This window comes from Pantherophis guttatus, chromosome 1, assembly GCF_059756535.1.
Source record: "Pantherophis guttatus breed Tessera chromosome 1, ASM5975653v1, whole genome shotgun sequence".
Taxonomy (NCBI): Eukaryota; Metazoa; Chordata; class Lepidosauria; order Squamata; family Colubridae; genus Pantherophis; species Pantherophis guttatus.
Window position 1 is genome coordinate 223,269,596 of NC_142063.1, and position 24,839 is coordinate 223,294,434.

Genomic DNA, 24,839 nt, shown 5'->3' on the forward strand with positions numbered 1-24,839 from the left:
TGGGATCCATTCTGTAACTGCCTTAGTCCACCTGCCTTCAGTTCTTCTTGCTATGTGACCAGCCCATTTCCATTTCCATTCTTTTACTATCATATCGCTTCACTTGTTCTCTAATCCAAGCGCAGGTTTTTCTATCATGTCTTGTGATGTCAAGCAAACATTTCAGAGATGACTTTTATAGCAGCTGCAACTTTAATTTGCCCATTCCTCATCCAAAGGTGACTCCCTCATTCTTCAAAGGGAACCATTTAATCTGCACTGTCCATATATCTAAAAGCCAAACGCAATGTTCCATAGTTGGACTCTTGCAGTTGTTTCAGCTGCTATTCTAATCAGGGGTGAAATCTACTTACGTTCCTTACCGGTTCGGAAGCACACGCGCTGCGCGCGCATGTGCATCATGGGTGCGCACACACCTTCTGTGCATACGCACACCTTCTGTGCATGCGTAAAACCTTCTGCACATGTGCAGAAGATAAAAAAATATTACTTCCTGGTTTTAACCTGGGCGGCGATTGCTACTGAATCGCCGAACCACAGGGAAAAATCGCTACCAGATCGGGTGATCCGGTCCAATCCGGGAGCATTTCACCCCTGATTCTAATATATGTGGATGACTCAGCTCGCCAAAGTTTTTAATTCTGTCCCAGTCTGTTCTTCATAACCGTCACTGACTAGTTATCCTGGGCATGAATCATTTGCAATTCTGGGGAGAAGCAAGAAAAGATCTAATCCTGCTGGATTTACAGCTGATACAATAATGCTCTGAAACAGACCAGCCAGGGTACTGCTGGGTTCCAAGAATGCAGTAAAGCGCTCAATATTTTTTTAAAAAGTGAATTCTTATCATTCTCTCTTAGTGAAGCCTATAATACCGAGTCTTTCCCAATTCAGCTGCATTTGCACTTGATTTTCCATGCAATTGATTTTCCATGCTTTCTGTCAAGAAATTGAATCTCTTCTCCTGCTTGGAGAGAGGGGCATGAGGGAATCTTCTATTTTATTGGTTGGAAGCTTTGCATGAGCCCTCCCCAGTCTGGTCTATTCCAATCACTTTGCTCTCCTTTTCCCTCCCTCACCCCAGAGAGGATTTCTTGGACAGCCAATTGAGGCTTTTGAAAAACCAAATTGTAGTATGAAGTATGGGTAATCTCATGGGGATATAGTTACTCTAATTGTCTTGTCATTGTCCCATCATGACCCAAACATGCCCCCTTCTCTGTGAACAGAGTTAGGGTTGAATTAGGGATTGGATGGGCATTCGAGAAGATTATTGCATGTCTTCTGAATATGAATACAATGAAATGTGTCAGGAGTAAATGGGTTTGATGTGTTTGAATGAATGGATGGAATGGGGCATCTATCTGACTAGCTGACTGGCTGATTGACTGTTTAATTATATTTCCAAAAGTTCTTGTGTGAAAGGGAAGGTGTTAATTTCTAAGAACAAATAGAATCAAGTTGCATTTCTTCTTTTGATCCTTAATCTTCTGTTCCTCTATTCAGTGGAGTAATCTTTTTCTTTAAGTTCAATTATGTCCAGTTCTCAGAAACGGTCTGAACATGTCTTGGCAAAGTTTTCTAAGGTTGAGGGAAAGTGATAAATGGACACTTAACTATAAATAAGACAAATTGGAATTTTACCCTTTATTGCAATATGGGACTTGTCTATGATAAATGGAAATTTCAGAATAATATATGGAGTGAACTGTAGTGTCTACAGGAACAAAGAAGATGCAACAATCTGGACATCAAATGTCCACTGAACACATACTATGTGCACGATATATAGGCAGTCCTCAACTTACGATGGCATTTGGGCCTGGAATTTCTATTATTAAATGATAGGGTCCTAAAGTAAGACTGCATCTCTCAGTGATGGCCATCCTTGCTGTCCCAATTGCTTCAATTGAGTATTGTGTTCTCATTAGTAATCTGCAAAGTTTTCAAACATCTTGTCTTCTGACTGCCTCCACTGGTGGAACAAGAATAACCCCCATCAAGCCTTTCAGACCACACCATCCACACCCATGTACAACCTGGAAGGCACTCAGAATACTCCTGTTTTCCTACCCTCTTTGCAAAGTCTGTCATCTTACCTATGAGGTTATCCACCTTGGGACAGTGAGAGACATATTGGGTGTCACCTCAGGGGGTGGGGGGGGACCTCGGGTTCAGAGAGTTGGCGTTTAATACACAAAGACTTTTCCATTTCACTTCTCAAATACTTGGGATCTTCTGCATGGCAGTTGCTTGAAGTAACAGAAACCAAGGACTGCTTCTACTGTACTCCACAGCAGTGCATATTTTGACTGCCCACACCCAGGTACACAGCTTGGTAGAGCAGGTATTTGGGCACCTGAGGGCAAGTTGGATCTCATCCAGCATTTGTCTTCAGTGATTATGGTGGATTATTGAATATTGCATGACATTTGTGAAGGTCATGAGAATGTCCTGCTGAAGAATTACTCATTCGTTTTGGCATCTGCCATCCCAGGGGCTAGCAGAAAATTAGAATAGGAGCCTTGCCCTGAAAATCCCTAGACTGAGCATGACAACTAGCAAGAGGTCATTGTTATCCTCTTTTGTCTAGCAGATGTCATTTCAAATCATTTCCTGTATGACCAATATAGTTATGAAGAGATCTGGTGTCTGGTGCTCTGTTTTCAGAGACCTGCCTGTCCTGGATGCTGAAGACATCTCCTGGGTTACGTGGACATATTTTGCTCACCCCTCTTACAAATTGGTCCAATGGCCCTGCAAGTTTGTGGTTGATTACTATTCCCCTTTCCTTTGTAAGAGCCGTGGTGGTGCAGTGGTTAGAATGCAGTATTGCAGGCTAATTCTGCCCACCGTCAGCAGTTCGATTCTGACCGGCTCAAGGCTGACTCAGCCTTCCGTCCTTCCAAGGACGGTAAAAATGAGGACCCAGCACAATGTGCTGACTCTGTGAACTGCTTAGAGAGCACTGTAAAGCACTGTGAAGCAGTCCATAAGTCTAAGTACTATTGCTATTGAGCATGTTTTTCATCTTGGAGCATTGCAGGGCAGAGGGAGAAAGTTAGGAAAGATGTCTCCTGCCCCGCTCCCCACCCTCCATGACCCAGCTAAGCAGAGAAAGAGGATCGGTTGGTCCATGGAGCAGAAGGGCCACACATATAGACTATATATGAACTACTGCTACTTCCCTCCACCCATTTTTGTTCCCTTGAGAACTTTTCTTTTTTCCCTCACAATCCCTTCCATACCCCTGGCTGCCTGCCTATAGTTGGAGAAGAGATTGCTGATGAAGGAAATGTTCCTAGAACTGTTGTACAGAAGATGGGGATGCAGGAATTCAACCTCCCCCAAACAGGGACTTTTGACCCCACCAAACCCTGGATTTTGTGTCCTACCAAAATCACCGCAGATAAAACTGGCAGGTCCTTAGCTGAACCATTGGCATCATTACAAAAGGAGGCTTTGTGGGAATACATCCAAAGGAGTCCCCTGCACTGGCATCAAAGCAGAGAATCCCGCAAGGCGTGTGTGTTATCTGTCAGAACAAGCAGGCATTAATTTCCCTTGATTGCTATCAGTGATCTGTAGAGCTGATCTAGTTTAACTGCTGCTGTCAAGTGTGCAATTATGGTTTCATATTGCTCTTTTTATTTATGTAAACAAATGTTGGAAACTCTAGTGAGAATAAAAAGATGAGAAATGTGCCATTTTGATCAGACTTACAATTTTCATAACAAACTGATCCAAAACATGCATATGTTGCTGAAAAAAATTGCAGTCTGAGCCATCTGTATGTAGTGCTGCCAGGATGGGGAAGGGTTATAGATAGCAAGCAAGCAAGGAGATGTTGCAAAAATTTGGCTAGCACCAAGACATAATTGAGTTGTGGTGGCGCAGTGGTTAGAATACAGTATTGCAGGCTAATTCTGCTGACTACAAGGGGTTCGATACTCACCAGCTCAAGGTTGACTCAGCCTTCCATCCTTCCAAAGTCGGTAAAATGAGGACCCAGATTGTTGGGGGCAATATGCTGACTTTGTAAACTGCTTAGAGAGGCTTGTAAAATCACTGTGAAGCAGTATATAAGTCTAAGTGCTATAATAGATGCCTAACTCCAAGACAGGATTTGGTCTGACTAAACTCTAAACATGAACAGCAGATTTTGTTTTGCAAAATCTGGAAAGTTTTTCTTCACTGATTACTTCACCTAAAACAAAATGCTATATTTTCCATTTTCTTTTAAAGTGAAAGTGTTACCCCATAAGGTCATGAATTGCGCAATGATGGGATTCACATAAGACTTCAGTACAACACTCAGAAGTTTAAATATATTTATTTATTTATTTATTTGTTTGTTTGTTTGTTTGTTTGTTTGTTTGTTTGTTGGTTCGATTTATTTGCCGCCCTTTTCCGGAGACTCAGGGTGGCTTACAATGCATTAAGCAATAGCCTTCATACTTTTGTATATACCTGCTTAATAGGGCTTTTGGGCTCCCCCAAGCGGTGTTCTTTTTTATACAAAGTCAGCTTATTGCCCCCACAATCCGGGCCCTCATTTTACCTACCTCGAAAGGATGGAAGGCTGAGTCAACATTGAGCCTGGTGAGATTTGAACTTGCAGTAATTGCAGGCAGCTGGTGTTACTTAACAGTGCTTTAGTCTGCTGCGCCACAAGTGTTTTTTATGCTGACTGCTTGTTACAAGTTTATTGCCTCCTATTATTTACTTGCTTGCTTGCTTATGTGCCATTAAATCAGTGCTGACACATAGCAGCTATTTAGACCAGGGGTCGGTAACCTTAAACCTTCAAAGAGCCACAAAGGTCCTAACCGGAAGCCCCCCATTCAATTCTGGAGCTGGAAGTCTGGTTCCCCCACCATAGAGTCTCCTAGTGCGGTGTCCTTTTTCATCTACCTGTCCTAACCAAAAGCCCTATCAATTGTGGAGCAGACCGGAATACCCACCCCTTGCCATAGAGTCTCCTCCTGGCATGCCATGCTTTCCCCCGCTAACCGGAAGCTCCTCTCAAAATTGTGGCACTGACCAGTGACAGGGGGCCGCAGCAGAGGGATAAAAGAGCCACATGTGGCTCCAGAGCTACGGGTTGCTGATCTAGACAGACCTTGAGGTAGGGGTGATCTGTCCCTAGTCTTGCAATTCAGATCTCTCAACAGTAGTGGAGAAACAAACCAAAAAGCCACTAATGCATGAGACAGAAAAGAAACAACAGGGAGAAAGCATCTTTTACACATGCCGTAAACTCATACTGCCACATTACTATGTTACCTTTCTAGTATCCAAATAGCAATGCTCACAGGCCACATATTTGGGCCATTTTTCTCTGAGAAAACCAAGAGTGTTCTGGTTGAAAGCTCATCTTTCTCTATAGGAAAAGTATTCTATATACATTGGGGATCTAGTTCCATTGCCAAGTATTGACTGACACACACTGGCAGAAGGAATTCACTGCACTCATTTCACACTTTTCAGTGTGAACAGAGAAAAACCATGGTGAAGCTTCTGGTTTGTTTTGTTTTTTTTAATTGATTGATGGATTGGATTTATTCTGCATTGCTTAGATTTAAACTTCAGACAGGCATGTTTGGTATGAATACAGGTAGTCCTTGACTTACAAACACAATGGAGCCCAAAATTTCTGTTGTTAAGTGAGACATTTGTGGAATGAGTTTTGCCCCATTTTACGAACTTTCTTGCCACAGTTGTTAAGTAAATCACTGCAGTGGATAAGTTAGTAATCCAGTTATTAAGTGAATCCGGCTTCCCCCATTGACTTTGCTCATCAGAAGGTCACAAAAGGGGACACAGCGACAGTCATTAATATGAACCGGTTGCCAAGCATCTGAATTTTGATCATATGATTATGGGGATGCTGCAAAGTTCATAACTGTGAAAAACAGTCGTAAGTCACTTTTTTCAATGCCGTTGTAATTTTGAACGGTCACTAAATGAACTGTTGTAAGTCGAGGACTACCTGTACCATGATGTTGAATTGAGATTTTGATGAGGATATGCTGAGAAGTACATGGCACACGAAATCTCTCACAGTAGCACATTGGAAGAGCTTAGAGCGAACATAACTGAAGAAACTGCCTTTTTTTTTTATTATTTGATTTATATGCCGCCCTTCTCCGGAGACTCAGGGTGGCTTACAATGCGTTAAGCAATAGCCTTCATACTTTTGTATATTTATACAAAGTCAGCTTATTGCCCCCTAAACTGGATCCTCAATTTACCTACCTTAAAAAGGATGGAAGGCTGAGTCAACCTTGAGCCTGGTGAGAGTCGAACTTACAGTAATTGCAGAAGTTGGTGTTAATCACAGTGCTATCAGTCTGCTGAGCCACCAGGCCCTTTTTGGTGGTGAGATGGGTGGCAAACAAATTGAATGAATGAATGAATGAAGCACCCTCTCCAAAAAGAAGAGTTGGCCCCCTACAGAGTGGCCCCTACTTTGAAGGCCTTTTCCTTTTCCTAGGTCAGAGTTGTTACAGTGTCATTCTTTGCTGCTTATTGTGATTCTATTGTGGTTTATATTTATTGTCATGGTTATTATGGCTCCTGATCTTTCTCTCCTTCTCATGCTGATTTGGGGTTTTCATGTAGTTTTTTATATTATTTTACTTTTATGATAACTATTAACTCTCTACCTAGAAAATTCCTGAGGTGGAGTTCTCCAAAAATACGTAGAGAGGGTGGTATTAAAGTGTGGCCAAAGGGGAAAACTAGTTTGAGACATGAGTGAAAGAGTTCAGCTGGGATTGGGGAAACCCATGTTGTAATCTACCTTTATTCACAGAAATTCTCTGGGTGATTGTGGGTCACTCTCTTCTTTCCCTTGACATATGGCCCAGTATTATGGTGGTAGAAAAAATAAAAAGGAAGGATGCTATGTACGCCATCTTGAGCTTCTGAAAGAAACACGGGCTATAAATCCAAATTAAGAAATAAACAGATTAATCCACCAGTGTGCTGAAGTTCTTCACAGTTCTTTTTTTCTAATTTTAATTTGTAGTCTCAGTACTGCATTAACCACTAGTAGACAAGGGTGATTAAAAGGCCTTCAGCTCTGTTCACTATAAATTGTAGGGATTTCACTAAATGGACAAAATGCAACTGTGCCTATATAAACCTTCCCAATATGGAGAGTGCCCTCTCTCTCCCTCCCTCTCTCTCTCCCCCTCTCTCTCTCCCCCTCCCTCCCCTCCCCCTTCCTTTCTCTCTCCCTCTCCCCTCCCTTCTCTCTCTCCCTCTCTCTCCCCCTCCCTCCTCCTCCCTCTCCCCTCCCCTCTCCCTCTCTCCCTCTCCCCTCCCCTCTCTCTCCCTCTCCCTCTCCCCCTATCCCCCCTCTGTTCCTCCACCCCTTCAATCTTTGGGCCATCCTTGTCTATTACACAATTTTGCCCTATAATTGGTTTGCCCTGCACTATGTAGGAGAGGTTAATCAGTTGAGTTTCCAAGCAGGAGGAAGAAATAATTTGGTCAGTCAATATTTGGGGACAGTGGGGACAGTGACAAACGACAACCCTTGCTGAAAATGATGTGTATTCCTCACCAATCCTCCTTCACTATTTTGGTCTGTCTGTCTGTCTGTCTGTCTGTCTCCCAATGCCTTTTCCCCTTGGGCTGACATCTTTGTGAAATCAGTTTGTGTTGCAGTGTGGAAAAATCATCACATGAGGACTGTTACCAATTACTTCATAGTCAACCTCTCCTTGGCCGATGTCCTGGTCACCCTCATTTGCCTTCCTGCAACACTAGTGGTGGATATCACCGAAACGTGGTTCCTTGGCAACAGCCTCTGCAAGGTGATCCCTTATTTGCAGGTATTGTTTGCCAGGATTGTGGTGCACATTGAAAAACAGGTTAAGTTGGGGGTTCGATGCTACCAAACCTATAATTCAGAAACTAGATTATGATTAGCATATTACTTCACAGCAAAAAAAAATTAGACTAAGAGGGGCTTAATTATTTCATGGTCAGAATTACCGTATTTTTCAGAGTATAAAACACACCTTTCCCCCCTAAAAGGGGGTGAAAATTTAGGTGCGTCTTATACACCGAATACACCACCCACTGGTCCCCACCCTTTGGCCTCTGCCTCGCAGCAGTTACCTCCTTGCAAGCAAACAGCAAGAAAAAACAGCTCCTTTCAGCTTCAGCACAGCCTAATTAGCACAAGTTGATTGGATCAGCCTCCTGACTCTCAGCTGATTTGATCTCAGTTGTTTTGCGCAGGACTCTGCTGCTTGCTGCAAAGAGGTAAATTGCTGGAGCAAATGTTTTTTCCCTTGTGCTAATCAAGCTATGTTGAAAACGAAAATGAAAGTAAAGCAGGCTGTTGGCTGTTGGCTGTTGGCTGTAATGAGGCAAAATTGCTCAGAGGCAGAGGGAGATTTCTTTTTCTTGTTTTCCTCACCAAAAAAGGCAGGTGCGTCTTATACTCCAGTGCGCCTTACACTCCGAAAAATACAGTATGCCAGTTGCAATTGTACATTTGCTATAACATCTAAATAAAGTAGAAACCAAAGCATAAAACTGTACATAGAATAAGCAAAGCAAGAAATAAATTTCTTTCTGAAGCAATCTAGAATACTTGGAAAGAAGCAAAACGTACTAACAATTAAAATGTTAGCTTCGTGAAGACATTCCAAGTGTGCGAAAGACTGGGCAATGCCATGGTTCCAGGTATCCACAGAATAATTTTATGAAAAGAAGTGGACAAAAGAGTGGCATGCATGAGTGATCCCATGGCCTCTACAAATAACATTAAAAAAGTTACATTCAGATGATGTGTGAAGTGGAATACACTCAAATATAGGTAGTCCTCGACTTACAACAGTTTGTTTAGCAGTTCAAAGTTACAACAGCACTGAAAAAAGTGACTTATGATCGTTTTTCACGGTTACGACTCTTTGCAACATCCCCATGATCATGTGATCAAAATTCAGATGTTTGGCAACTGGCTCATGTTTATGATGGTTGCAATGTCCCAGGGTCATGTGATCATCTTTTTCTGACCTTCTGGTCAGCAAAATCAAAGAGGAAATCAGATTCATTTAACAATCGTGTTACTAACTTAACAACTGCAGTGATGTGGCAAAAAAAGTCATAAAATGGGACAAGACTAACTTAACAAATTTCTCACTTAGCAGCAGAAATTCTAGGCTCAATTGTGGTCATAAGTCGAGGACTTTCTGTATGAATGAATCTCTGTAGTCCAGGGATGTCAAACTCAAGACCCGCGGGGTGCTTAGATCTGGCCTGTGGGACCACCCTGAAAACAATGAAGGACCAGCCCACGGTGCCCCTGCAAGCAAAAACAGAGCTTGGGAGGGTCACATGCAGCCCTCCCAGGCTTCGTTTTCAGCCGCGATGGCTCCTACAGCCCTCTGCCAGTGAAAACGGAGCTCCCTGTTCACTGGCAGAAGGCTTCAGGAGGCTGTTGCAGTTGAAAATGGAACCTCGACAAATGACGTCAAGCTGGCCTTGCCCATCCTGGCCACGCCCCCCCAGCCCCCGAGGTGAAACCCTGGTGCGGCCCTCAATGAAATTGAGTTTGACACCCCTGCTGTAATCAGTTCTTGATGGTTCAGTTTTCAAATGAAAGCATAGAAATTGCTATTATGGATGAGAATGAATGAGTGAGGTTCTCCACACAATAGAGACCATACAGTTGAGATTCTTTAGTCACATGAACACTCCTGAGCCTATATGGCTGCAACAGCATAGGAGCCAAATACGACGACTTCTGCGACATCAACAGGAGTGCCAACCCTGGAGGCAAAATCTCATTCCTACGTTCCCACCTCACAAGAAACAGAGTTGCCTGCAAACATAGGACAGTAATGGATGACCTGCTTTAGTAACGTGCACTGCAAACAAGGTTTCAGTAATGCCTTGTAGTGGAACCCCCCCCCCCATAACAAGTTAAATCAAAATCCTCCTTCTGATCACTTCTGAACTTCGTGCTTGATGTGAAGAAGAATGAAACTCTGATTTGGGGTTTTACCAATTAGACTGATAGATCTTCATAGACATGGCTTGTTCATATTATTATGAAAAAGCAAAAAGCTGTGATTTGATGTTAATGCCCTATTTTACTGTAACAGAGAGTCGGAAGTCAATGCTTCTTTTTCTTTTCTTTTTTTCTTAACTTTCCTCACTTCTCTTTTCCTTCCCTCCCCCCCCCCCATTTTTCTATTTACTTCGTATTTTATAATACTTTATAATTTAATAAAAATGTTGACTGATTAAAAAAAAATCCTCCTTCCTCCCTGCACCCAGTATATTGGAAACACACATATGGATTGTTACTCGCTTGGTTTTCTTTTGTGCTGTGAAAAACTCCCTGCCTATCAGGGAGGAAAAATTTAGCCTAACTTCCTCATGATACATCAGAATATGGGAATTGTCTTTCTGTCTGCTTTTTTTTTTTTTTTAAAGGAAATTAGATCTTGTCAGTCCTTATTAGCAGTGCAAAGTCATAATATAGCCCAACTGAATCCTGCTTTCCTAGCAATAGGACTAGGGTTAAAGAGGTTAGTGGCAACCAAACTTTTCCGATTGTAACCATGGTGGGAGAGACTATTTCTCTGATTATGCTTCTTTTGTCACTCACTGTATATTGTTCTCTGGCCTTTCTCTTCTTCCCTTTGTAGACCGTGTCAGTCTCTGTTTCTGTACTGACCCTTAGCTGCATCGCTCTGGATCGATGGTATGCAATTTGTCATCCGCTGATGTTCAAAAGCACAGCCAAGCGAGCCAGGAACAGCATCCTTGTTATCTGGATGGTGTCCTGCCTTATCATGATCCCTCAGGCAATCGTTATGGAGTGCAGCAGCATGTTTCCCGGATTAGCTAACAAGACTGTCTTGTTCACTGTCTGCGATGAGCATTGGGGAGGTGAGTGCTGGTGGCCTCGATCTTGGGATATGCAAGGCTCACTGTGACAGGAGAAAAAAAAAGATGGCTACTTGTTATCAAGTGTGTTACAGAAGACTAATTAGACTTTGTTGGTTGGCAGATATTTTTGTACAGTATATAGCCTTCAGTGCTAAGGGGTGCCTTTCTTTGACTTTAATCTCGAAAGTATTAATTGCAATATATCAGCCATGTCGCTATGGTAATTCAGTCATGTTCTGCCATTCAAGAGAAGAGCTGTTGATCACCTGATGTGTAGAAGAGCTTTTGTTTACATGGCCATGGACCTGGGTAGCTAACAGGTTGCCTGAAGTTCAGAAATCAGGATGATTAATTTGGGGTCCAAAGTCCCCTTTTTATAAGGGCCTCCGGGTCTCCCTGCACCTATTGCTGAAGACTAAGAGCCATTTCTGACATTTTGTCTTGGCCAATGACTGAACATTGTAGCATGAAATAATTTGCTTTAAGCATACAGAGCCCCTCAACTTCCCTACCAAACCCAATACTGTCAATAGTTTGATTTAGTTCCACTCATTCTATAGCACTCCATACTCAACAAAAATAATTGTACCCTTTACCTTAGAAAATTGTCTGCCACTTTTGGTCAAAATCAAGATTAGTCCTTCTGTAGTGGCTAAGACGCTGAGCTTGTCAATTGAAAGGTCAGTAGTTCAGCGGTTCGAATCACTAGTGCCACATAACAGGGTGAGCTACTTTTCCCAGCTTCTGCCAACCTAGCAGTTCGAAAGCACGTAAAAAATGCAAGTAGAAAAATAGGGACCACTTTTGGTGGGAAGGTAACAGGGTTCCGTGCATCTTTGGCATTTAGTCATGCCGGCCACATGACCACAGAGATGTTTTCAGACAGCGCTGGCTCTTCAGCTTTGAAACGGAGATGAGCACTGCCCCCTAGAGTTGGGAACGACTAGCACATATGTGCGAGGGGAACCTTTACCTTTACTTTATGTAATCTGTAATCCAGATTGAATTACTGGATTACAGACTAACAATGGAAAGGAAGAATTCCTTCCTTCCTTCCTTCCTTCCTTCCTTCCTTCCTTCCTTCCTTCCTTCCTTCCTTCCTTCCTTCCTTCCTTCCTTCCTTCTCTCTCCTAAGCATCATTGTTGCAAAATCTGGAACACCAACTAAAACCAGGGCTTCATTTCTGAAGGACTTCCAAGATTTCCTCCCCTGCAGGACCTTCTTTAAGTCACTGAAGTTACCCATGGAAAGCTTTAATAAAGGTTCTAACAGCAAAACAGCAGCACTGCTTCATTTCAAAGACAGTTCCCGTGACCTTCTGGAAATGCCAGAAGAAGTTTTGGTATGAGAAATGTACATGCTGAGCTTCTTTTCCTGGCCAATTATAGGACCTAATAAGGACTTTAAAGGCAATCATCATAAGTACTTATTTAAAATAGTTATAAACTGCCCCTCCCTCACTTCAGGAGGTATGCAGAATTTAACATTTCCACATACTAACACATAAATTAAAACATTACAATACATCATAAGACAGCGGTTGTACTCAATCCAGCTCTTCAGTGTCCAGGAGAATATAAGGATTTTTTTTAAAAAATCCTTTATAAATATTTTACCTAAACAATGAATAAGGTTTGCTCTTCCATTTTGTATGAAATTAAGTCCTATTTAGGTTCACCTGAACCAGCTTTTGCAGCATACCAATAAAGGAGAATGTTTGCAGCTCAGGGTTGACATGAGGAGTCCTTGGTGCTCCCTGAGCTCACTTGTTTGCTTGGAGATATTTCATCACCCAAACTAGGTAACCTCATCAATGCATCAACAGCACTGATGATGTTACCTAGTTAGGGTAATGAAATGCATGCAAGAAAACAAGCAAGTTAAGAGAGCACCAAGGACTCCTCATTTTGCAGCATATAATAGCAAATCAAATGAGATATTACTTATGTGCTGTTTTATTTCCTTTGCAGCTGAATTTTTCCCCAAAATGTATCATACCTGTTTCTTCCTGATAACCTATCTGGCTCCATTGTGTCTTATGGTGCTGGCCTACTTACAGATATTTCAAAAGCTGTGGTGTCAGCAGGTGGGTCCTTTGCTACGAAATCCATCTTTCAGATTTATGCCAGCTAAGCCTTTTAACCTCAAAGGAATTATGTAATTGATTGAAAGGTATAGTGATCTAGATTGAAATAAATTATCCTTGGCAATGTAATATTCGCGCCATCAGCTATCTAGCAAAAATAAATAATTCCATGCCCCTAACCAAGAGTTTATCAATTCAATGTTAAAACTAAAATACCGAGATCTTATAACATCCTGCTAGGAATGCTTATTTTCCCCCTGTATTCCCATATTTCTTAAATTATGTCTGAATGAAGGGATAAGGAAAGAAACTGAAACATAATTTAAAATAAAGTTCTGATGAATATCTCCTAAACAAATTTCCACTGTATTAAATGCATTTTTTTAAAATATAATATTGAACCAGGGTCATTGCTACTTTCATTCATGGAAAATACATTATATTTGATTTTTGAATGTAATCACTGAAATGAGCATGCTCTTATTTGTTTGCTGGCTTGCTTGCTTGTTTAAAACATTGATGTAGCTGCCCAACTTCCAACTCTGGACAGCTCCCAATTATGTTAAAAGAACTAAAAACATATTTACTATTAATTTTTCTAATATAGGGCTGTCAAATTTGCAGCCTGTGGGCTGGATGTGTCACACGCTAGCCGTGCCCATGCCCAGTTTAGCGAAGGGGAGAAAAGTCACTAAATGTCACGTGATGACACGAGTTTGACACCCCTGTTCTAATACACTCAGTGACATTTTGATAGCAGATATATCATATAACTGTTAGAAAAATTAACAACCATTATGTGTTTCCCTCCATCTATGGGGTTAAAGCACATCAAGAAAATCTGTTACAATGGTAACTTGGTACTCAACTGCTTTGAAACTCATCAAATTTGGTACTCAACACATTTTGATGCAAAAATTTTGTCCCAGTACCCATCATTTGCTTGGTACTCAAAGCACAAACTAGAAATTGATGGTATTGGCCGCCTTGTGATTCACTAAATTATTTCTTATGGGAAAAATTTGTTTGATGCTCATCACCCATACTAGAACCAGTTAACATGGAGTACTGAGGTACCACTGTATTTAACAAGTAATCTTTATAGTTTTCAACCTTCTGTTTCTATACATAAACATAAAATGGTTTCCACCTTTTTAGCACATGCTGTATGTCTTCGGAATAGAGTGGAGAGATTCTTTGGCTTGTTTAGAATATATTGCCCCAAATCTTATCTTCTTTACCTTGATTTTTGACCCATTCATACAGTTCATCGAGTGTTTTACAAATGTGATATATCACAACAGAGAGATTTTAAATCTGAGGTTATTCTATCTTTCCTATATAGAAGAGCAATCTTCTTTGATTTTTCCCATGTTAAATCTATAGCTCTTCCCATAGAGGTAAATTCCAAATTTGTGGTATGTAATTCTAATGTGTATTCACATCCTATAATAAACTTTATAACTTTACCCTATAATAAATTTTATAACAGGGATGTCAAACTCACGATGACATGTTGTCATCATGTGATGTATCGCAACTTCCCCCCCTTCGCTAAACCAGTGGCGGGTGTGCCAGCATGTGATGCATCTGGCTTGCAGGCCGCAATTTTGACACCCCTGCTTTATAACTATTGTGGAAACAGACTGATCCTAACAAAAAGGATCTAGATTTAAACAACATTGTTTCCCCAAGGATACCTTCCATCTTCATCATAGGAAGATGATCACACTAAAGATGATCACACTCTCTGTGATCATGTAGCTATGCTCATGAGTGGAAATGGATCTACTTGGCAACTTTGGCTGAGTAATCAGTGCAAAATTTCCCTTGGGTCAAATGGCAATCATTAAGATTCCGATTATTGTGTACTGTCAAGATTCCAGGAACGTCATCCATAGTTCAGAGGAAATGGAGGCCGCTGCAGTCCACAGCACAGACACGGGAACTGGGGCCACCAGCACACTTGAGGATTAGTGTGGTGGCAGCTGAAATCAAGCAGATTAAAACCAGGAGGAAAACAGCCCGGATGCTCATGGTGGTGCTCTTGGTTTTTGCCCTCTGCTATCTCCCCATTAGCATTCTCAACATCTTGAAAAGGTACTTCCATGTGCAAAGTCTGGAGATACTAAAAATAAATAGCTTGGGTATCTGTCTGGGGTGTGAAAATGTATTCAACAATAATTGGGTGGGGATGATTTCTATTGAGAGCCCTCAATGTTTACAGGTAGTCCTTATGACCACATTTGGAACTGGAACTCCCATTGCTAAGTAAGGCAGTTGTTAAGTGAGTCCCACCCAGTTTTACAATCTTTTTTATTAGTAGTATTAGTTATTTTTTATCCAGTCTGTAGAGATTCTCAGTCATCCAGGTCATGGCTGTCCCAAAGGTGCTTTTTCAGGAGGCAACTGGACTTTCTGTTTTTTTTCTTTGAAGACTTTTCACTTCTCATCCAAGAAGCTTCTTCAGCTCTGACAGGATAGTGAGGAATGGGAGGATTTATATTCCTTGCAGACAACTGGTAATCCGTACCCTTTTAGATAGTCGTTAAAGCACTTGGAGGTTTATCTGTGTCCTCAGGGTCACCTGAGTAGTACTCCTGGTTCCTGTAGTCTGCAATTTTTTCTCTGAATTTTTTTTTATCCAGTCCTTAATTATACAAATAACTCAAAGCAAATTATGTAATCCTTAAGCAAATCATCCAGTCGTTAAACAAATCTGTCTTCTCCCATTGACTTTGCTTATCAGAAGCTGGGAAAGTCACAAATGGAGATCCAGGAATGCCAGAATGCTAAAACCCTCATAAATGCATGCCAGTTGCTAAGCACTCAATTTTGATTATGTGATTGTGGAGACACTGTGCTGGTTGTAAGTACAGGGACCAGGAGAGGTCACTATTTTCAGCACCATTGTAACTTTGAATAGCCATTCAATGAATGGATATAAATTGAAGACTATCTGTAATTTTCTTTCCCACACAAACATTGGGGTAGGACAGGGGTCGGCAACCTTAAAAACTCAAAGAGCCACAAAGATCCTAACCGGAAGCCCCCCATTCAATTCTGGAGCCGACCAGAAGTACAGTTTCCCCATCATAGAGTCTCTTCGTAGTGCAGCATACTTTTCCTCTACCTGTCCTAACCAAAAGCCCTATCAATTGTGGAGCCGACCAGAAAACCTGCCCCTTGCCATAGAGTCTCCTCCTGGCATGCAGTGCTTCACCCCCCCAAACCGGAAGCTCCTCTCAAAATTGTGGCACTGACCGGTGACAGGGAGCTGCAGCAGAGGGATGAAAGAGCCACATGTGGCTCCAGAGCCACAGGTTGCTGACCTCTGGGGTAGAATAAAGTTTTCATGGATGCTAATAGGATTTATTTTCACATAAGGTTCATTACAGATCATTTCAAGGAATATTTGTCTTCCTCTCTCCCCCTATGTTTTTTTATTAATAGACTGATTTTAAAGTTTAAAATACACTAATAATAAAAAATGTGTTTTTAAATGTTATAAACGTGTTCTGAAAGTGATAACATTGGAAGCAATGTAGGAAGTCAAAAGGCTGCAGGAGACACTTACTGACACTAGAGGGCCCATCAGCCAATGGACTCAGGTGAAGAAGCATGGGCAAATGGAGAGTATTGCTACACAAGGGGAAAAAATCGTATTGTTCCAGTGAGGAGCCAAACTCTGAGAACAATATAAGCAAGAAGATCTCATACTGCTGAAAATTATTAGCACTATTCCTGAGGAAGTCACTCTTGGTCTGAGCTAGTCAGCAGAGGTTGGGCAGTAGATCATTTCTACAGGCATCAAGGCCAACAAGGAATGTAAATCAGTTTTCTTATAGTCCTCCAGATATGTCAGAATTCATGTCCTTCATCTCCTGTCAGCAGTCTGGGTAGGAGTGGGGGGAGTTGAGGTCCAATACACCTGGAGGGCTCTAAATTGGAGATCTTAAGGCTTTCAGTTCTTCCAGATTGTGGTTTGGATTAGGACTGCAGAGTTAATGCTGCTCCTTCCCAGGAATGTTACTGCTTACATTTAATGCACTTAATGTTTCATCAAGTTTGGTGACCTCAATTCAAGGCTCAATACTGTCAAAAGAAATCAAATCAAATTGCAGGTTAGAAAAGTATGCATATTGAATGCCACATCTCTACTGAATGGGATGGTGACTTTATAATGGGATGCACTGATGAAAAAAAAATGTTTCTGGTTTACATTTAGAACATAGAACCATGATGGCGAACCTATGGCACGCCTGCCACAGGTGGCACGCATAGCCATATCAGTGGGCACGCGAGCTCAGCTCCGGTGTGTATGCGCGTGCCGGCCAGCTGATTTTTAGGCCTTCTGGGCCCACCAGAAGTAGGGAAACAGGTTGTTTCCTGCCTCCGGAGGGCCTTGTGGGGTGGTGGGGAAGGCCCATTTTTCTCTCTCACCTGGCTCCAGAGCATTTCTAGGAGTCTGGGGAGGGCAAAAATGGCCTTCCCCACCCCCACCCCCCGGAGGTCCTCCAGAGGCCAGAAATGGCCTGTTTGCCAACTTCCGGTGGGACCAGAAGGCCTGTTTTTTGCTGTCCCCAGCCTCCAGAGCCTCTCTAGGATTCTGGGGAGGGCAAAAATGGCCTTCCCCACGCCCCCAGAGGTCCTCCGGAGGCTGAAAACGGCCCGTTTCCCCACTTCCCACCAGAAGTTGGCAAATGGGCCATTTCTGGCCTCTGGAGGGCCTCTAGTGGGGAAGGCCGTTTTCACCCTCCCGAGACTCCTATAAAGGCTCTGGAGCCAGGTGAGAGAGAAAAACGGGCCTACCAGGTCATCACGTTCCAGGAACGGGGGGAGCGGGGGTGGGGGTGGTGTCGTGCGCACATGCGCGTGGGCAGTGGACATAGAATTATGAGTGTGGGCATGCACGCACGCAACCTCCCTCCCCCTCTCCTGGCACACGATGGCAAAAAGGTTAGCCATCACTGACATAGAATGATGTTGGAAGGAACCTTGGAGATCTTCTAGTCCAACCCCCGCTGCCCATTCCAGACAAATGGCTGTCCAGCCTTTTTTTGTAGATTTGGAATGTACAGAGTCTGGCAAAAAGCTGTACATTATAATACTCATTTTTATGAAAGAGGACCGTATCAGGGACACTGAAATAATTCTCAATCCGGAGAACCCTTTCTTAGTGGTGTTCACTGATTTCTGCAGAAAATCCTCTTTTTTTTTTTTTTTTTGATAAATACTTCTTATTGCAGAGAATCCTGGAAAAGGGCCTTCTATAGTGTATGTAATTTTAAAGGTCAGGCTGACTTGGGAGAGACGTATTCTTAAAAATTTTGAGAAAAGGTATGAGTAGTCCCCACTCAGATATTCACAAAAAGGTGGATTAGAAATCAGTGGGCAGCATAAATCCAGTCATTTCTGTATTTGTAGAAGTTGATTGTTATAGCACTTGTCTAAAATCTATACATTTACCTCTGTTGGAGAATTCAGAAACATATACAGTTCCTCATTCAACTAAGATGAGCAAGGGTAAACTAGTGAAGTGGTACTGTTATCAACATCCCTTTGTCTGCTAATTCTTTGTTCATGTATTGCTTTTATAGCATTTTTCATAATTTTGAATATTTTTAATGATTAATGATGACAATGCATTTAGGTATTTACTGATTGTGTGTCAAGTTTCGAGGTCGTCTCGAATAAAATGCATTTCAAACAAAATCTTTGTAGAAAAAACTCCTATTTATTGAGCACGACATCCTAACCTGACTCCAAACGAAGCCAACACTGACTTCCAGCCCCAAAACCCTGTGTTAGCTGTGTCGTGCCAGCTTGTTTGGCGAGACGAGCAACTAGATAAATTAGATAAATTAATAAAATGCATCTGGTTCTTGGTATGTGTGGACCTTACCTGTAGTTCTGTCAAGGCACAACCAATCAACATGACAATAATATATAAGAGATGATACATACGGAGAACATCCTTTACAACTTCATGTTAATATAATTACGACACCACTGCACTCATCTGGAATTCAGAATTTTGATCTATAAAGCATATAACAATTTTACATGGTTTATCAATACCAGAAATGTGATGCGTTTTCTACTTCTAACATTTTTTCTTTCTTTTTGTAAGAGTTTTTGGGATGTTTAACAACGCTGAAGATCGAGAAACAGTGTATGCTTGGTTTACTTTCTCCCACTGGCTTGTGTACGCAAATAGTGCAGCAAACCCAATTATTTACAACTTTCTTAGTGGTAAGTTGATTACTTGTGCCTTTTTATCATGTTAAAAAACAACAGCTAAAGAGTTAATGCAATTTATTTACTTTGCTGTATTTATGGTCTTCTAAAAGAGAAAGATGTTTGTACCACTGTTGTATAGAGGGAGGAAACAGAGATTTAAAGAAAATGCATCATTCAAGCAATCCAATAAACAGATCTAGAATCTGAGTACACATTGTGTATGTTTGTGTGTGTGTGTGTGTGTGTGTGTGTGTATGTATATGTATATGTATATGTATATGTATATGTATATGTATATGTATATGTATATGTATATGTATATGTATATGTATATGTATATGTATATGTATATGTATATGTCTTTGGTTATTCGGGTTTTCTCCCATGTAAAATTGGAAGTGTCTTGGCGACGTTTCGACAAAGTCTCATTCGTCATCTTCAGGCTGGTGTTTTCAGCTTCGTGCTTTTAGGAGCAATGTGTGATCACAGCTGTTTCTTCCTTTTAACTGCCAGTGGGGGTGTGAACTGATTGGGTGGGAGCTTGGCTGTGTTCTGATTGGGTGGAGGTGTGTTCTGATTGGGTGGGGGTTTGGCTGTGCTCTGATTGAAAGGAAGAAACAGCTGCGATCACACATTGCTCCTAGAAGCACGAAGCCGAAAACACCAGCCTGAAGATTTCTGGGCTTTTTTTCTTTTTCTTTTCTTCTGGCAGCCAGCAGACCCTTTGCTGCCCATTGGGAGACTAAGATAGATCTATTTCGGCCTTATAAGGCCTCATCAGTTAGCCACACCCTCATCTCATGTGTGTGTGTGTGTGTGTGTGTGTGTGTGTGTGTGTGTACACTGATTGGGTGGGAGCTTGGCTGTGTTCTGATTGGGTGGAGGTGTGTTCTGATTGGTTGAGGGTGTGGCTGTGCTCTGATCGGATGGGGTGTTGGCTGTGCTCTGATTGGATGGGTGTGTGTTCAGTTTAGGTGGGGACTTGGTTGTGCTCGGGTTAGTCTGAGTAGCAGGGGGATTTGAGCTGGTGAGCTGTGTTGCTGTTGTTTGGCTTTGTGTTCGTGGCCGTGCCACCTCTTCATGGTGGGTGTCAGTCTGCTTCATGTATGGAACACCCACGAAAACCTCAGAAAACATATATATATATATATATATATATATATATATATATATATATATATATATATATATATATATTTCAATATCAAACAGATTTTTACTTTTAGTTTTCCATTAGTTGCAGTCACACAAAAAACAAACAATGGACAAATTTCAACACAGCAGAAGATCCGCCTAATATTGTAACAGAAGATCTGTCTAATATTATTGATTGATTGATTTGATTTGATTTGATTTGATTTGATTTGATTTCTATAGTTGTCCATCTAAATCAGTAACTCTGGGCAGCTTATAATTCTGAAAATATAGAACAATAAAAGCAATTTAAAAAATATAGTATGAGGTGTGTTCTCTGATATATAGGAGATAGTGATTTCATTCCTGATTAACTTCTTCTTAACTAATGATCAAGTTCAAGAACTTTTTTATATCTCTCTTTTTGAATTCCTTGGTGCTTGGGCTAAAAAGAAGGAATTGGCCTTCACCAACATCTTCCTCTGCAAAACACTCCCTCACCTCCTGCAATCCCTTATGCTAAAAGAGTCCAGTAGTCCTGGATTCGAACTGTGGGGGCTCTGGTTTGAATCCCCCCACTATCAGAGAGCTCATGGGACGATTTTTTTAAAAAAACTCAAAAACTCAGCTCAATCTTGGGGATATATATATTCACAAAAACCATACTGAGTTCTGGAGAAAAATAGGAAAATAAATGCAATCTGATAATAAAGACTTCTGTACTTCCCAATGTGTACCAAGAATGATTAAAAGTTGAAATCTTTTGCCCAGGATGCTTATGACAGGCTGAAAGGGTGATTTCCCTGCGAGTCACTTTGCTTTGCTTTGCTTTGCTTTGTTTTGCTTTGCTTTGCTTTGCTTTGCTTTGCTTTGCTTTGCTTTGCTTTGCTTTGCTTTGCTTTGCTTTGCTTTGCTTTGCTTTGACTTCTATTCTATTCTATTCTATTCCATTCCATTCCATTCCATTCCATTCCATTCCATTCCATTCCATTCCATTCTTTGCATCTTTAAGACAGCACAGATGTTCAAGCCCTGATCTCAGTTTAAATGAGATGATTTTGCTACATGCTTCACCAACTCTGCACACAGGAACTCAAAATCAGAATCATAATTGCATACATAAATCATCTTAGAAAACCTGACAGCCTTCCCAGGTAGACCGACAGGAAACACGACCAGATTAGCTAATTATTGTCAGGCTACATTAACAGAATCTTACAAGTCTGAAAATACAAATCTCCCATCATCTCCTTTACAGCCTGATAACCCAGAAAGGAGTCCCTTCTGAGCCTCTTTCTCCACCCATTATGCAGCTTTGGGCTATGCTTCCTCTTATCTGACTGTTCCTTAGGCAGCATCTCTTCTTCCCTGCCCTGCCTCCCAAGGCCATTCCCATATACCATTATATCACCTGCTGCCATCTCGTTGCCTTCTCTGGATTATGCAAATCACATCAGACACTTTGAACGGAAAAGAAACAAATGTAGGAATTGTGTTATGCATGCCCTGTTTTGGAGGACATGGTCTGGCTGCTTCTTCATAATGGTCTTGGTCTTTGATTTGACAGGAAAATTTCGGGAAGAATTTAAAGCTGCTTTTTCTTGCTGCTGCTTTGGTATTGGCCATCCCCAAAATGCTCCACCCAGAGGAAGGACAAGAATGGACAGTCGGAAATCCTTGACGACCCAGATCAGCAATTTTGATCATGCTGCAAAGCTCTCAGAACATGTTGCCTTGACTGGTATAGTCTCACTGCCCACAAACAGCCCTGGATTTGTTGGGAGCTGATAGATGGCTACTTTCTGTGATAAATCATTGTCAATCAATCTGTGAATCCAGTTATCTTTTGGTCCAGGAACCAAAAACCTTGAAAACCGCAAAGTGAAATAACAGATTATAACAAAGATAAAATAGACTAATATACAAAATTGGATGATTTAAAAAAAAAAAAGAAAACAGAACTTTGTTTGGAAATGTATGTGATTTTTCCTAGCCTATACTATTCAACTGTAAGAAATGATTGTTGGGAGACACATATGCACTCATTTTCATTGGTATGATCTGCCGATGGGCTTGGTTCCTATCCAAAGAATATTTCATTGTAAGATTTAAATTACAAATAACCAGAAGGTGTTGAACAATGAAATTATTATGAAATAATAATACAATGAAATGGTAGAGAAAGTATGTAGTGTTTTAATGCTTTTATCAGTGGCCATAGGAAGAGTCTGTATTTTCCTTGTATAATTAATGTATTTTGTGTGTATGCATGTAAGTTTTTTTGCTATCCTATTCTTTGACATTTCTTATGCCCCATTCTTATGCAAGTTGGCTCCCATTCCACTCTGTTCTCAGAGAGTTAAAGTGACAGACAAAGAAATTAAGACCTAAATCCCTTATTTTTCTTTCCAACTTTTGCTTACAATGCAAACAATTAAAAAAGGTCAGATCATTTCTTCCTTTCTCATTTTATACTAAATTTTTAAGTATGGTCTGATGTCCTGTTGGTTAATGGTGAACTTATTCGTCATGTCTGGAAGCTTGTGTAATCCGAACAGACGAATATGCTGGAAATAATAAGCACAGAAAATGCTACTTCTAAGAGTCATTCACTTTACTTTGGAAAGGGGCTCACTCAGAGCAGAAGAAGATGCCTTTTGGCATCCTGGCCCATACAACTGAAAGGTCAGAAATGCCTCTTTAAATTGCAATTGGAAATTAATACCCAGTCCAGATACCTTGTATGCTTTAGCTTCTATTTGCTCAGAATGCTGTCTAAATAAATAATTACTCTAATTGCCTAATACTGTATATTAATATTTCTTTTTTAATTTTTGATGAAAATAAGGTCAGAGAACCTAAAGCTTTCAGGAGGGGGAGAGAGAATGAGAGGAACGGGGGAGAAAGAGAGGGGGGCAGGGAGGGGGGAGAGAGAGAGTGAAACAGATAGATAGATGATAGATAGATAGATAGATAGATAGATAGATAGATAGATAGATAGATTATAAATAGATTGCAGTAGATATAGATGATAGATAGATAGACAGACAGACAGACAGATAGATGATAGATAGATAGAAGATAGATAGATAGATAGATAGATAGATAGATAGACAGACAGACAGACAGACAGATATAAATAGACAGATAAATAGATAGATAATAGATAGATGATAGATGATAGATGTCTATGGGGATTTTCAGTCATCTAGGTTCATAGTTGTCCCAAAAGTGCTTTTTCAAGAGGCAACTGGACTTTCTTCGTTTTTCCTTGAAGACAATTTACTTCTCATCCAAGAAGCTTCTTCAAGGAAAAGCAAGAAAGTCTAGTTGGCTTTTGAAAAAGCACCTTTAGGAAATAGATGAAAGAGTGTGGGGGGTAGTGGGGGAGAGAGAGATTTGTTGGCATATATCATTAATATAACAGACCTTCAAAGATCACCTTCAAAGACCCTGACACTAGTAAATTAAACATATTTTTGTTTCTATATTTTTCCTAGCAACGTCTGTCTCACCACATTCCCAAACACCAGCAATTATAATAAGTTCAGTATATGGAACTGTTTTGACCTGCTGCCCAAACTTCATTTCTTTCACTTCCACTTGATTTATATAATAACCACTCAATAAAAACATTTTTTTGTTCTTTCCAGAATTCCAACACTAAAAAACTACTGCACTGAATTGAATTTGAATGCCTTGTTTTCCTCCATATTTCACATTCCCTACAGCTTTATTTAAGTATCTATGTCCTTCCCAGCTCACTTTCTCCAGAATTTGGACCAACTTTTCCTGCTCATTTATGGTTATGAGAATCACTGACTAATAAAATCTAGAGCTGTTGCCCCTCTGCTGTTGTAGAACGATGCTTATATATGCCTTTCCTCCCACATTAACAGATTTTTCTATGGTTATCAGTCTGGGAGCACAGTACAAAACGCAGCAAATTTCACATTTGTTTCGGTGATATAATTATGCCCTTGGACTTTTTGCAACAGAGCCAAGGAGATCCCTGCTTTCACCCTAGAGAAGATCTAATTCTCTTATTCTGATAATAATCAGAATAAAGTTAGTTTTTCTTCAGGACCATGCAATTTAAGCTTATCTCCAGGCCTCACTAAATCTCAAGTCAACTGGACCACAATTTTGACTTAGCATGATGTGCAAGGTGATTAGCTTATGGATCAGTGTGCTGTTTGAACCCAGAAAATTGGGTTCAGATTTATTTAATGTGAACCCTGGGTTGAATTATAGTGAAATTCAGGCACAGAAGGAAATTCAGGAATCAAGCCAAAGGGGAATTGGCTATTTTCCTGGCTTTAATGAAAGAGTAGATCGTTATTCAGCAAGCATATTTGATCAGCAGTTAGCTTTATCGTTAGCCTGGACCTCTCCAACAGGTGTGTGAAAGAGAGAGAGAGAGAGAGAGAGGCTGTGCTTCTCTCCAGCAAA

General features: G+C 40.9%; 1 protein-coding gene across 1 annotated transcript in view; it reads left to right on the top strand.

Annotated features, from left to right (window-relative positions):
* The window catches only part of HCRTR2 (hypocretin receptor 2), a 37,297-nt gene extending 14,112 nt beyond the window's left edge, over positions 1 to 23,185 (top strand). The window contains exons 2-7 of the mRNA XM_034436703.2: positions 7,666 to 7,844; positions 10,680 to 10,923; positions 12,895 to 13,010; positions 14,890 to 15,110; positions 19,144 to 19,265; positions 21,955 to 23,185. Of these exons, the coding sequence (XP_034292594.1) occupies positions 7,666 to 7,844; positions 10,680 to 10,923; positions 12,895 to 13,010; positions 14,890 to 15,110; positions 19,144 to 19,265; positions 21,955 to 22,175 (1,103 nt within the window). The 3' untranslated portion in view covers positions 22,176 to 23,185. The remainder of the gene's footprint in view (positions 1 to 7,665; positions 7,845 to 10,679; positions 10,924 to 12,894; positions 13,011 to 14,889; positions 15,111 to 19,143; positions 19,266 to 21,954) is intronic.
* The last annotated feature ends 1,654 nt before the right edge of the window (positions 23,186 to 24,839 follow it).